At 45.7% G+C, this 14797-nt stretch overlaps 1 protein-coding gene across 2 annotated transcripts in view; it reads right to left on the bottom strand.

Annotated features, from left to right (window-relative positions):
* The window catches only part of nbas (NBAS subunit of NRZ tethering complex), a 248466-nt gene that overhangs the window by 54178 nt on the left and 179491 nt on the right, over window positions 1-14797 (bottom strand). For both annotated transcript variants that reach the window (XM_078541594.1, XM_078541595.1), the window contains exons 43-44: window positions 12598-12848; window positions 4239-4573 (exon numbers count right to left, since the gene is read on the bottom strand). In XM_078541594.1, the coding sequence (XP_078397720.1) occupies window positions 4239-4573; window positions 12598-12848 (586 nt within the window). The remainder of the gene's footprint in view (window positions 1-4238; window positions 4574-12597; window positions 12849-14797) is intronic.

Below are 14797 nucleotides of genomic sequence, written 5' to 3'. Positions count from 1 at the left end.
TCTATTGGAAACATCCTTGCTACTGAATCTGCCCTGTATAAGATGGCGTACATACTTGGTAACAAAAGCTAACAACACAAGTGCAACATTCAGTGTTAGTGCACAGTCAAACCTTCTGTGATTTAAGCATGTTGAGGTGATGTTCAGCCCAACAATTCTAAAACTGTATTTCCAGCCATTACAGGCAGGCTGAATGGTCCATTCTCCTGCAGCCAAACCCATGATGGCAGATCTGACCTCAATAACAGGGATGGAAGCTATTTACTTTTGCTATCACTGTCACAAGTGTAAAGTCAGTCTGTTCCTCCCTAGAGGAATTTTGGTGCGTGCATGCACACGAATGTTCATTAGTTGCAAACAGAAGAGGTAATAAAAGATGTTCATATTTTTCAAATATTGTGTGGATAAAATTGGTCAATGACAGTAGAGCAAACAGGCCAACTGCGAATTGATAGCCTATTTTAGACCAGGCCCCATTTTCATTCAAGTCAATTTCATCATCTATTTTTCAAAACAATGATAAGACCAGTGACATTGTGAAAGGAGAAAGTTAAAAAAATATTCTTTGACTATGGTATCATAGAGGCTCAACCAATAATGCAACTACACCTTTCAAAACGCAGCCTGGCAACATTTGTGAAACTCCTATCATCCTTAATAAACTGATGTTATTTTAAGCTTGCCAATGCTCACTTGTACATTACAATAATTCTTCTAAATGTAGAAAAATATTCTTTAGAATGTTTAAGAAATGCTAAGAACCTTCAGTATAAATATTTGGTACACATAAGGGTGTTGAGAACCTTTTAATATTCAACATAATGTCTGGACAGAGTTAAGCTGAGTTTAAATATTGCCTCCCTCACTTTGCATAACAGGGCTGAAATTCCAAAAGACTGTCTCGAGTTCTTAACATTTTTAAACTGTGAGGAAGTGTTGTATAGGGTTGATTTGCTATGGACAACACCTGCTGTACCTAAATTCATTATTTGCCAGATCATCCATGTGAATAAGATGCTGATGTACACAGTCTTATAGTTGAAATGCTGAATGCGATTAGATGGTAATAGCTTCAGGTTTTATGCAATGGCTGTGTATCGAAATATTTCTGTTTGCATGGTGCAACTCTGAAAAGACATCACTTAGATTTTGCACAGGATCTTTCCAGGGGCATCATTCTGTTACTTAATGTAATTTTACAGCCTCTGCAACTGTTCTTAAATTTTGTTGACAGTCATGTAATCTTCATTAGTTTGGTCAGCCTGTTAAAGTTCTGTTATAGTAGCATGCTCTCTTCATCAAAAACAATGTACACTGGAGGCTCACTATAACAATCATTACAGTATACAATCAGTTGTTACAAAACCCAAGTGCGAGATGGTTACTGGGAACTGTTGATATTGTGATCCCTCTACAACTATAATAATTATATAATTAATTTTATTGTCCTCTTGCATTTCACTGAGTGAACTCATGCACCTGTCAGTAAAGTGATAATTAAGTAATTAGAGAGCGATTCAGCACTATGATCATTCTAGGAAAACATGAAGCTGCTATTCATAGGTTGAACTTGGTTTTGCGCATCTGACTGTACTTACATCAGAACAAAATTTTGCAAGTCATCATTTTAACATTATATGGTATAATTAAACAATTGTGCATTACATGCACTGAGATCACACTCCAAGTGTAGGCTGAACACTATACTTGCAATGCTACGACTGGGAATTGTTCAGTGTTTGGCTGCAGATGGAAAATAAAGTACTGAAACTGCACCCAAAGGAGTGAGTCACAGATATAATTTTCTTCAAATTACATGCAACATTACAAAAAAGAAATGTATTGTGAGAAATCTTATCACCTAAGCACAACCAGATACAAGGAATAATTACCCGGACTTTGTGGTTGCAACGACAGCAAAACCATTAGTGGAAATCCCAAAGTTACTGTCAGTGATTCTATGGCCTGGATTTGCGCCACTGAGATACGTAGCTTGAGTTGGGAAATTTCCCGGGCTTATCACACCCATCTCAGTAGAAAGGCCCCTGAATGACACACTCTTCACTCCTGGGGGTGATAGGATAGTCAGCCCACTATACCCGGAGCAGATAAGAGGCGGCCGAAGGGTTGGCCGAATGCTGAGGCCGGCTGGTTAAAAGGTCCGCCTTGGTTCTATGGGACTTTGTCCCAGCTGTTTGGTTACATTTTAGGCCCTCTAGATCTTACCCCTCCACCCCCATTACACCTCCACTCTCTTCCCATGCAACCTCCATGCCCCCATGCCAACTTAATGCCATCCCACCAACCACCCTTAGACTTTATACCCTTCATGCCAACCCAGCCAGCAACCACCATGGAAAGGCCTCAGAACCCATGTTGAGATTAAATAAAATGAAGTTCTAAAAGTGTAATATAGCCTTCACTATATTAAAAAAAAACTCCCTTTCACGAAAGCCCATTTAAACTTTTAAACCTCAAGTGATTACTCTCTTATAAAAGCAAACAAACTTCTGTTCCTAACCCCACATTAAAAACAGCTAATCCTTTAATAGCCTCAAGGAGCTGTCAATCACAATGTGGCTCAGAAACCCCTGCTGAGATAAATTCAAGTTTCTGGAAATCATCCAAGCATTCATAAGGAGCCCTTAGGGAAATGTGAACAAGCAGCTATTCAAACTGCTAGAACAGAGTTTCTTCAACTCTCCATGACATGGGTTGTCTGATTTTTTTTTCACTTTTGAAGGGTTTGGAATTTAAATAATTTCACATCATGACAGTTACACAGACCTTATCCACACTTCAAGTCTACTCCACAAAATTGCAACTCCCACACTGTGGGTTAAGGGCCTTGCAACAGCCAAAATGGGGCTGGTTTGAAATCAGCACTAAATTCAATTTCGAGTTCTCCTCCTATGTGAATCACGTCCTGCCCCCTTTCCCTACTAGCAAAAATTGGATCTATCAGAGATGGGGATGGGATCCTAGGATCTGTGTCCAGCCTGCCATTTTGGAAACAGTGCACAGTCTCCACGACTTCGTGAAAATCTACACCTACGTTTCCCCACAGGGTGCTCTGTTGAAGTACCCCCAGACTGCAATCAAATAGAAATCACTGAACAGATGAGAACTTGCCCCTCTATGCTATTAGTTTTGCTGTAGAAACTCTCAAAAAAATTACAACTTGTTGAATACAGTGTAACTGGGTTTTAAAGTGTGTTAAGTCCATAATTACTCTTTAACAGCCTCACTATGCCTGAAAAACTATTATGTTTGTGGAATGTCAAATTTCTCCATTTAAAAAACCACATTTTTAAAATTAAATTTGTCAAACACGATTTCCTTTTCTCAAAACCATGTTGACTCTGCCTGATTGTATTGTGATTTTCCAAATGTCCCGCTACTACCTCTATAATCAAGGATTCCAGCATTTTCCCAATGACAGACATCAGACGAACTGGCCTATAGTTTCCTGCTTTCTGTCTCCTTCCTTTCCTGAACAGGAACCCCATCAGCATGTTTTCTGCATTTTACTGGATAGGGCACATTTGGAGTATTATGTACAATCTGGGCACCCATCCTAGGAAGGAAACTAGAACCATGGAAAAGAATAATGAAAATTTACTGGAAAGACATTAATAAGAACAAATCATGGTTAAGAAAAATGGTGCGATAAAATGGAACTTTACATGAGTAAAGAGGTCGAGGGGAATTACAGAAAGAGATTTCAAAATTATGAAAAGGTTTCTAGAGTGAAAACAGTAAATGGTTGTTTCCACTATTTGGTAAATTGGTTACAAGAGGGCACAGACTCCAGATTGTACTTTAAAAATGCTGGAAGAATTACTGCACTCAGACGGCTCTTTGGACACAAGATGTTTTACTACAAATGGCTGTTGAAGAAGAGACTCACGTTATTTTAAAAAGAAATAAAGGGGGAACATGAAAACAAAGAAGAAGAAAAAATGGGATGAAAATAAACCCCTCTTGTAGAATAGCTAATAGCAGATGGACCAAATAGGCTGCCTCTGTACTGTAATTTCAGATTCAGTGAAGTTTACATATGAACTCAATCAGCATTTTGTAAAATGACATGGCAACACAATAAAACAAATGAGTTTGTGGGAATATGTGGTTTGTATTGCTATCAGACTGTGTATACCTTCACTCTGTACACAAGTCTAAAACTTAAATGTAGATTCAAAGTAACTTTGCCTCCTAAAATAAATAATTTCCATTACCTTGTTCACTGAATTAGCAGAGAAGGTGATGTTATCTATTAATCCAATTATATCTTCAGGGAAAAGCCTGTCGAAATATTTTGCACATGTATCGTAGGCATGCAGCCATTCAGCTATTTCCTGTGGTGGTTTTTTAATAAGCTGGGGATCTCCAGTCCAGAAAAGCTTATGAAGCCATGTAGCATAGATGAGGCTTGGTGAAAGCATGATGCTATCTTTCCCAGGAATTTTAGGTGCCAGTTTGGAAACTGATAAGACATTATGGCTGGTAAGAACTGGCTCCAAAGATTCCAAAGGATCAGGGTCTCCATCTGTCAGTTTCTTATAATTAAGGTCTAATACAGAAAACAGAAAATATAGTCAGTCGACAAAGGAAACAAAAATTAGAAACAAATCATCTGCAACATCTCATTTTGAAATAAGAGATTATTTGTATTGTGACCCAACTAACAACTAACAATAATTAAAATTGTTATGATCCCTGTACAGACTGATAACTTTTAGCAAGATATTTGAAGTCCAAGTGGCTGACTTGAAGATCACACAACAAGATTTCAAGTTTGAATACTTTAACTGTAATAAACAAACTTAAAGCAACATTATCTAAACACTATTCATTAGGCAATTTATGCTCTGGGGCAGAATTTTCGGGTCGTTGGGTGGACGCGGTGGACAGGCCCGGGATTGGCCGGGAAACCGCCCAATGCCTGCGATCGACCCCCCACTGCGATTTCATGCTGGCTGTCCAATTAACGGCCAGCCAGCATGAAAGGCACGCTGGAAGGCTCAGCGCTGCCGGAGTTTGGGGGTAGTGGTGGAAGAGGGTGAGCATTGAAATCATCGCGGGCGTGGGGGAGCGAGCAATGAAAGTTAAAGAATTTAAAACCATCAAATAAAGATTTTAAAATGCAGCAAAAAATGTCCACACATCGGACTCACTCACCTAAACATATGGGGCAGAATTTTCCCGTTGGCTTGCAGGGGCGGGACCCTCATGCTGACGTGTAAAATGATGCACAGTGACATCAGGCGAGCGTCCCAATGTCACTGCGTGCCATCGCGATATTTCGTTGGGCGGGCGTGCGTTGATATCCGATGCGTGCCTGCCATTAATTAACAGGCCACTTAGGGCGCCAATTGACGTCGATTTTTCAGCACCTGTGCGATCTTTGGGTTGGCGCATGGGCGCAACAGGCAGGCAGGTAGAACACATTTCTATAAAGCTCATCCACGGCCGGGATAAGAGGGCTCAGTGGGGTCACAAGTGTGCTCTGTCAAATATTGATTTTTCAAAGTTACTGATACTTGCCTGTGTGATCTGCAATACTTCAAAACACATACCAGCTGCTTGGTCTGGACTCTCAACCTTCAGGTCAGCACTCTGCAGCGAAGAATCTTTTTTGGGACTGCAGGTTTCAGGAAGCCTTCCCTTAGCCTGGGAATAGGAGTTGAACTCTCCACTGGAGGCACCTCCTCTGAGGAGGGAGGGCTAGAAGGGGGAGGAGGCCAGGAGTGCATATTCAGCCTCCAGGGGAGCCACCATTGGGAGAGCAGGCGTCGGCATAAGGGGTGCGGGGCCAAGAGGTAGTCCAAAGCGGAAAGGACGGCAGAAGGTGCTACTATCCTGCTACAAGCTATCCTACAGGTGGCGAAGCAGTGCTGAAGGAGGCTCCATCTCTCAAGGGAGACAGTTACCTATATTTGTCAGATGATTGGGCCTGAGATCTCCGCGAACTGTGTGGGTGGACACCCCATGCCAGTGGCTCTAAAAGGTCACAGCTGCCCTCAACTTCTATGCCTCTGGCTCCTTCCAGGGCTCGGTGGGTGATCTTTGCAGTGGCTCCCATTCAGCTGCCCACACTTGTGTCGAGCAGGTTACAGACGCTCTGTTCAGGCGTGCATTGACTTTCATCCACTACCGTTGGGACCAGGCAAGCCTGGCTTCCCTCGCATCCAGAGTGCTATAGACTGTACACATGTGGCCATCAAGGCACCAGCAGGTGAGCCCGGTGCCTTCGTCAACAGAAAGGGCTTCCACTCCATGAACGTACAGTGTGTGACCACAGATGCTGATTCTACAAGTCTGTGCAAGATACCCAGGCAGCTCCCATGACACCTACATCCTCAGACACTCCCAGGTGCCGGGGCTCTTCAGTGCTCCAGCCCGGCTGGATGGGTGGCTGCTGGGTGACAAGGGCTATCCCCTCAAGTGGCTCACGATGCCTCTCCACCATCCAGGAATAGAAGCTGAGCAACGGTATAATAGGAGCCACGCCTCCACAAGGGCTGTGGTGGAGAAAGACATCGCTTCCAATGCTCAGGGGGTGCACTCCAGTACCCCCCAAATCGTGTGTCGCTGATAGTGGTTGCATGCTGCGCTCTCCACAATCTTGTGCTGGAAAGGGGGGATGCTGTGGATGACGAAGATGTAGACGCAGTGGCTGCAGCTGCACACGATGAGTCCAGCAGTGAGTCCAAGGATGAGCACACACAGGGAAATGCTGAGGAGGGTAGACGCTGACCCGGGCATACTCCAGGGAGGCAGGGATACCCAGGAGGCTTTAATCCAATGAACCTTCAGCTAGCACACCACGTATGGACCTCCAGGACAAGCCTGGGCTGCAGGCTCCATTGCAGGCTCCATACTCGATGCCTGAGTGCAAAATCTGCCTGGATAAGAACATTAGCTAAGGGCCTTGTTTATAAAGCTGAATGTCCCACAAATCACTCATAACATTATTGGTAACCATCCACCTGCAGAAGAAAAGAGGCACCCTCAGCCATGGTGACATGTCTGAATTTAATATGACAACAAAAGGAACTGAAGGAAATAAAATGACAAAGGTGTTAAACATCACACCAACTCATAAAGACCTAATTGCGGGCCAACACAAAAGCAGCAGTGATAAACCCGTGGTGTGCCTAAGGTGCCTTATGTTTACGTTTACGGGTGCTACGTCTTGGTGCTGCCCCCTCGCTGGGAGTAGCATCTGAGACAGCCTGCTCACTCTGCTGTCCTGTTGGCTTCGATGACCTTGACGGTCGTCCTCTGGCCTGTGGAGCCTGTGCTGCCCCCGCCTGGGAGCGAGCACCCAGTTCCACAGCTGGCATCTCCCCAGTCGTCGCAGCCTCATTGCATGCAACGGTCGCCGGCAGAGGGGCGGAGGAGCTGCTGCCCTCATCTGGAGCGCCCTGAAAGGAGCCCACAGAGACGCCAGGCAGCTCCTGCGCTGTGAGGTCGCTTCGGACCTCCCTGCTCACCGCAGATGAATGGGCACCGAGCTGGGAAACTTGGTGCCCAGACTATATCTCACACTGGCACTGACCAGCTGAGGTCAATGCCGATGTAAGGGCTTGCTGGTCAGAGCACATCCCCAGGAAACCCTGATTGGTCTCCTGGAGGAGCCTCTCCATGAAAGTCGCCACTCTCTCCATGGAGGGTGCATGACGCTTGGCCATGCGGCTCATTGCATTGGCAATGGTCCGCGTAGGCTCCTCCGCCAAGCCAAGCATAGCCTCACGTATTTCCACCAGGTGCTCCTGCACACCCGGCCGCATTTCCTGCGTTTATTGCGTCGCTGACGACTCCAGAGGGACATCATCAGCCACTGACTGAGCATGTGCCTGGTCCCCTGCAGTCCTCCGGCAGCTGGCACCATGGGCACACACTGTCTCTGCCAGCTCCTCCAGTGACTGTGAAGTGCCCTCACTGCTGTGCCCTGGGACACTAGCCAATGTTCTAATTCCCACCGAGGTGCTAGTATCTGCGCTGGTGCCTGCCTGGCAGAGATGGTGTGAAGCTGGTGAGTCTGAGACTTCGGGGCCCTCAGGTGTGAGAGGGGGCCCCTGCTGCTCCTCCACCCGGTCCTGCTCCGCTGATGCTGAAAGGAAGAACAAGGACATTGGATCAGTTAACGTGGAGACAATGTCAATGTGCATCCCTGTCCCCCGGATCATTATGTGCTCATCCTTCCATAAGCAATGGTCAAGCCATGTTGCAAACTTCAATCACTGAACATTCAGCACTGCCATGGCTGCTGGGAGAACAATGGTGACCTCAGTGCTGGGCAAACATACCTGCCTGTGGCACCCCAGCCTCACTGACACTGGTGGACCTGGGCGCATGGCGCCTCTCCAGATCTAAAGCCTCCAGCTCGAAGTGACTGAGAATAGCCAACTGGGCTGGCCCTCCGCCAGTCCTCACCTGCTCGGTGGCATTATGTGCATTCTTCTCCTGAAAAGGAGAGAAGAGCATAGATTAGTGCTACTTGTACCTGGATTCTCTTCACAGACGGCCCAACCCAACCAGAGTGGGACACTGCAGGGTTCGAGTGCCTCCTCACTCTGCTGCTGCCGAACTCTCACACAAAGATGCCTGGCCTGTCCCCAAACCCCTTCCCCTTGGGCAAAAGTTGCCTACATCACATTTGGCACCACACGGTCTAACCTTCCATGGCAAGGAAGAGCAAGGACGTGGAGCGCAGAGGACAGCAGATGGATCGGTGCCCCGCCACCTTGAAATTCCCCTCCCAGCATGTCATCACCCCAACTTTGACATGTCCTGTACTTCCAGCACTGTGCCTAAGTGCAGCTCCTCCAGGCTGCCCCCAAAACAGTAATGTGGGTCTCAGTGTACCACATGCTGTAGGTGCAGAACTCATCTCTTCACCACCCTCTCAGGGTAACCTCAGCATGGGCAATATCTGCTGGCCCACCCAGCGAAGGACACATGCCGTCAATGATTCAATGCAGTCACTACACGCAGACTTGGGAGGGGGCGACAGGAGGGAAAGCCTACCTGCTGGGTTAAGTGACCAATGCCAACTTGGTACTCACCCTCCCTGAGCGCAACAGGTCGTTGAAACGCTTGCGACACTGGATCCAGGTGCGCCGCACAACATCGCGGGAGCTCACCACCTCCGCCACCTCCTCCTAGGCACATTTGGTCATGTGGGGGGGGGCCTCCTCCTCCCATCCTGGGGTACGAGGATCTTCCGCCATGTTGCCACCTCCTCGGGGAGGGCAATCATCCAAAATGCGAGGGGCATAGTGCTCCCCTGCCCTACCCTCCTGCCTGGCCTGCTCACCAGCAGCGCTCTGGGGAGCCCTTCCACTAGCCGTGATTCGCAGCCTTTGAAAGGCTGCAGCAACTTTTTAAAACATGCCGGCAGGGTCGCCATTGGACCGGCGAACATTGCAGTCCCACTGCCGCCCGCCCACTCCCGCTGTCCTCGGGAGCTGCGATTCACACTGGGCAGGCCTTAATTGGCCCGTCTGCGTAAAGTGGTGGCGCGGGCCCGATCGTGGGCGGCGATTGGGTCCACACCCGCTCACGCCCACGCCTGCTCCCGCACGGCCCGCCCGACAGGCATAAAATTCTGCCCAAACAATTTTTAAAAAAAATTAATGTCAGAAACCTCATCCTGCCCTTGGATGAGGTTTCCTCAAAAATACAAAGGCTGCCTGGCCAATTTGCCTGGCCGCTAACTGTAAGGTTGGACAGGCAGTGGAAAATTGCCATCAATTGTTACTTTAATGGCCTTAATAGATCTCTTAAGTGTCGGCAGGTGTGCTGGCAACTCTCTCGCGCTCCTGCCGACTGAAATATCGCGTGATTGCGCGATGACGTCGGGACGCTCGCACGGCGTCATTGCGTGCTATTTTATTCCCTATCGGTTTGGGCGCGCGCCCGCAGAACATAAAATTCTGCCCTAGATTTCAGAAACGATCCCCCCATTTAACTTTTAAATGACAGAAAATCTCCCTCCACTGTTAGTGTTTACTCTGTCCCTTAAGTGGACACTTCAGTCTCCAGGAACCAGTCTAAAACTATTCTCAGCTGTCAAAGGCTTGCTTTGTCCTTTTCCAGTCAAGTGACTCCTAATCCCCGAGCTGACTCTCAGGGTGGAATCCTGTTGTAAATTTGGCGGTCTCATCTGGCAGCTGGCAAGCCAGTGAGAGGTCCGCGTTGCCTCTTTTCAGGAAGGCCCGCTGAACCACAAGCCAACCAGGTGGCGGCAAGGCCACCGACGGGCCTTCCCCTGAACCAAGACCCGGGGGACAGAGGTCTCGCCAAATTCCAGGTACGGTATCAAAGTATGTTAAAAAGACATTTCTTCCACATCTGTTTATTAGGTGCCATTAAAGTTTCATTTTGCAATGACTCATATTATGTTGTTTGTTTCAATCTATTTAAAATAACATGCAAGCATTAAAGTAAAGTATCCTGAAATGTATTTCTTCATTTTTCAGACACAACGTTAAATATGTGGCTGCGCTGGGAGGGACGGGAAGGAAAGGAGGAGGTAGGTGACATGAAAAACTAGTGGGGGAGAAGGAACTAAAATGTGGGTTAAAACATGCTGCAGAAATAAAGGTGGAAGGTCACATGACATCTGAATGTGCTTTACGTAATAAAGATTATTCATTTTTCACCTTATTAACACCTAGTGAATTTGAAATGCACAAAGAACTCTACGACCAGCAATATATAGAATTGTAATTAACTGAAGAGCTTCTTTATTAATTATATATACAAAAAACCAATGTTCCATATCCTTTTGTCCAACATTCCATGATCCTGCATCAATTAAAATCCTTTAGAATTGGAAGGACATAGGCATTGCTGCACTGTACCTATTATTCATTGTACATTTCCAAGTAGACAGCTTGAGAAACCCTCTATCAAGCCTGTTTTCTTTCCATGGTACATGCAACACATTTCACAAATAAGGTATAGGATGAACAGACTAAGAGACAGCCCAATCCCCTACTTATAAAACTCAAATAGTATGTAAATGATTGAGAATTCAATGAACTCAACCTGACAACATATGATCTCTGGACTTTGTTATGCAAAGTGAAGTAGATCTTTCATTTTATTCTGCAAATTAAGGAGAACTACATTTTGCAATGTATTGTAAATTATTTGTATGCTGAAATGATCATAATTTTGCAATCCTTTAATTATTTCATACTTTATTTTTATTTGATTGTCCATACCTGTGTCATTAATTATGATTACTTGTTTTATTTGTATAGTCATCACAATTCAGCACCTGTCAGCAAGATGATTTTTCAATAAGCCAATTATCTATCTATTTAACCCAGCCCAGGTTTGAGGCACGTCCTCAGCTGTGCCTGCTCATGAAGGCACACAGAAACTGGGGGTCTCACAGCCCCAGGCTAAAGCTTCAAAGGAATTCAGAGGAGGTTTGGCCGTGAAGACATACAATGTGCAGCCCACTGACATGTGGACATGCCCTGGCACTCATAAAGCAAACTCCCAACTATGGCTCCACTGCCTCGTGGATACTTTGGAAGAGTTGAAGACAAAGGGGGTAAACGCTGACCAAAAATTTGGCATGGCTCCTAAAGGCAGTCTGGTGTCTAAATATGTCATCTTTCTGGCAACTTCTATGACCAAGCCACACATAGTGCTTTGCGTTCCTTTGGGCTCAACCAGGGAGGTTCAGAAGGTACCTTGGCGTTTGGGCAGCCCAGGGTCTCCATAAATTTGCTCAAGCTTGTGTCCTGTACAGGACACTCCAGTTTCTCTGCACAGCATTAACACAACATTGGCAGCAGTTATGAAAGGTAAGCCTAATTTGATTGGCATAGAGAATGGGTGCTACAGGCGGTCTCTGATGGTGGGAGGGATCAAGGTGTCCCACTGGTCAGCCACTGCCTGTGAGTTGGGCAGCCCCCGGCTAGTAAGGTGCTGACCTGCCAGTCCATCTGCTTCAATAGGTGCTTGGAGCTTAGAGTCTCTGCTCCACTAGTGAACCAACCCATTGCACCAGGTAAAAAGAAACCAAACAACTGGCTTGGGTATGTTCATCAGATTGATGATGGCCATATACCTAAAGGCCTTCTGTACTGTGAATTGGCCACTGGGCCATGACCTCCCTGCCGCCTGTACCTCCGCTACAAGGACGCGAGATATGAAGATGGCGGACATTGACACTGACAACTGGGAGGCACTTGCTGACAGTTGTAACCTCTGGAGGCTGACTGTTTGGAAGGACATTGGAAGAGGCAAGCAGAAACGAAAGCTCAGCTGGCCGAGAAGAGGGCCCAGAGCAAACAAAGGCCAGAAAAATGATTCACCTTCTCAGCCCACTGTCTTCCTCTGCAGCAAATGCTGCATGCCAGAGACTGCTATGCCAGAACAGGGCTCCTGAGCCACACCAATGATGCTTAACACAGAGTTGACCACTATGGTGCAAACCATCATCTTATGAGACAGAAGGCTGCCATTATCCCAGGTTTGGCAAAAATCTTGCAATTATGTTATGATAGCACACAAAAAGTACCCAAGTCTTAGAGAATTGAGCCTTTGATTAGTTGACCATCCTACCTGGTGTAACGACCTTTAGCTTTCTCAGAAGCTTTATGTGAGTGTCCAGTTTGATGGGCTGTTTCACAAATTCGGCACAGCTACAGTTTTCCAGCAGAGTAAAATAATAAAGTAATCGGATGTGGTCCACACCGTCAATGCCTGGGTAAACATATTTTGTCATGTGCTCATGAAAAGCTTCTGGGTTGGTTCTCAGGACATCAAAAAGGTCAAGAGTTTGGACTCTACTTTCAATTTCTGCAGTTGAAAGCCTGAGATTAAAAAAATAAATCATGTATATTTGTATGAATTTCTACAAATTGTAGTAAATTAATTTTACTGTTGAAAATAGAAGCAAATAAGTTATGGATGTCAGGAAGTATCCCTCCAATAGCCACGTTGAGAGCTAAATATACTCTTACCACATATGTGGCCTGACAAATTGTTTGCCTCTCACTACTGGGACTGCAACTTGGAATCATAATTTTATGAACAAATGACTTACCTACTGCATTGCTGGGCTGTGGAATCTTCTATGGAAATTGTTTTCAACGCTGCCCATTTTAGAAATCGTTAAATTATAATGCTGTATATGGCATTTACTTCTAATGGCCATCTGCTACATGCAGCATGCCATATAGAGGTTGGCTATAGTAAAACAAATCATTCAGTTATATGTTAAAAACCATTGAGCTAGAAAGTGGTAGTGGGAATACGATCCTGAATTTTCCTGTCTTGTGGAATATTTTTCTATTTTCTATGGAAATGGTTATTTCTGTTTATCATCAGGCAGATGGCCTTTGATTTGTACACAATTAAGAAATCATTGCTCTCAATTTTAAGTGAGATTGTGTGACACAGGGCAGGATTCTCCCCCCGTCGAGGGGGAAGTTGAAGTGTGGGTGCACGGACACGCACCGCCGTTCGGCACCCCCCCCCCCAATCGGGGGCGCGCCGCCATTTTACGTGGGCGGGCCAATTAAGGCCCGCCCAGCGTGACATCCACACAGAAGCGCTCCCTGTGTGGGCAGGGGCGAATCCCTAAACCCGAGAGTGCGCTCTTTCGTGCATGCGCACAAAAGGGCGTACTCATCTCCCTGAGGCTAAGTGCTGCCTCAGGGAGATCGTCTCTACTGTACAAGTGATTAAAAATAGAAAAAAAACCCTGTCATGTCCCAACTCATGTCCCGAATCATGTAACAGTGTCACATGTCCATAACTTTTTAAAAAACCTTAATTAAATTTTTAAAAACCTACATGAAACTTCATCCCGCCCATGGACGAGGTTTCATGCTTTTTCTGAAGTCTGCCAGGGCTCCTGGCCTGCCCGCCAACCTTAAGGTTGGATGGGCAGGTCCATTAATTACTTCAATAACTATGTCAATGGCCTCAAATGGCCATTGACAGGGTCGGCGGGCGCACAGCTGATTTTGCTGAGCCCCCGCCTACGTGAAAATTTAAAAAGGGCACGGTGATGTCGGGAGTTCCACCCGACATTTTACGCATCGGCAAGCCTCGTTCTTTCTTGAAGCTTATAGAGTCAGTTCCACTTGATTGTCAAAAAAGGTCTTGCTGTGTCGTTGGGGTCAGGGAGGAAGCAGTCTAGGATTTTATTCTGTATGAATATAAGTTACCCATGGAATGCTTAAATATGCAAAGCAGAATATGCTGCTGGATCTTGGAGTGAGGGCATCTACACTACACTCTTACAACAGTCTGGGTTTTAGGGTCAAGCGAACTCTATTAGTTTGAGCATAACATCTGACCACAGGAGAGCTTTGGCTTTGGGTTTTTCTGTAAGCTTCAAAAGAGCTTAATAGAAATCTATTCATGCTTTCAAAATACCTTGAGAATGCACTTAATGTATCCTAACTATTCAGCCTCAGTTGTCTCAGAGGGATGGACATTTTGCCTGTGCTGAAGGTTTTCTGCATTTTACTTGTAACATCAAAGTGAAGTCTACTGAAAAATCAAGGAAGGAAAGGTTCCTCATTTGCTTGCTAAATTTTGATGAAGTCACTGATAGGTGACTATTAGTACAAACTGTCCAAGGCTCATCTAAAGAGCAGGAGAATTGGTGTACTTGGCAGAAAAATACCAAAAAACAGTAATCAAACTCCACCCTATATGTATAGACACACACTCTGGCAACAGGTGTAGAAAGAGCTAAAAATGCAGTTACATACAATGGAATACAAAGAGCCACTACTGAAAACAGTCA

The sequence above is a fragment of the Cetorhinus maximus genome, chromosome 5 (assembly GCF_964194155.1).
Source record: "Cetorhinus maximus chromosome 5, sCetMax3.hap1.1, whole genome shotgun sequence".
Lineage (NCBI taxonomy): Eukaryota > Metazoa > Chordata > Chondrichthyes > Lamniformes > Cetorhinidae > Cetorhinus > Cetorhinus maximus.
Note: the sequence above shows the minus strand (reverse complement) of the source record. Positions and strands in the feature narration are given on the sequence as shown.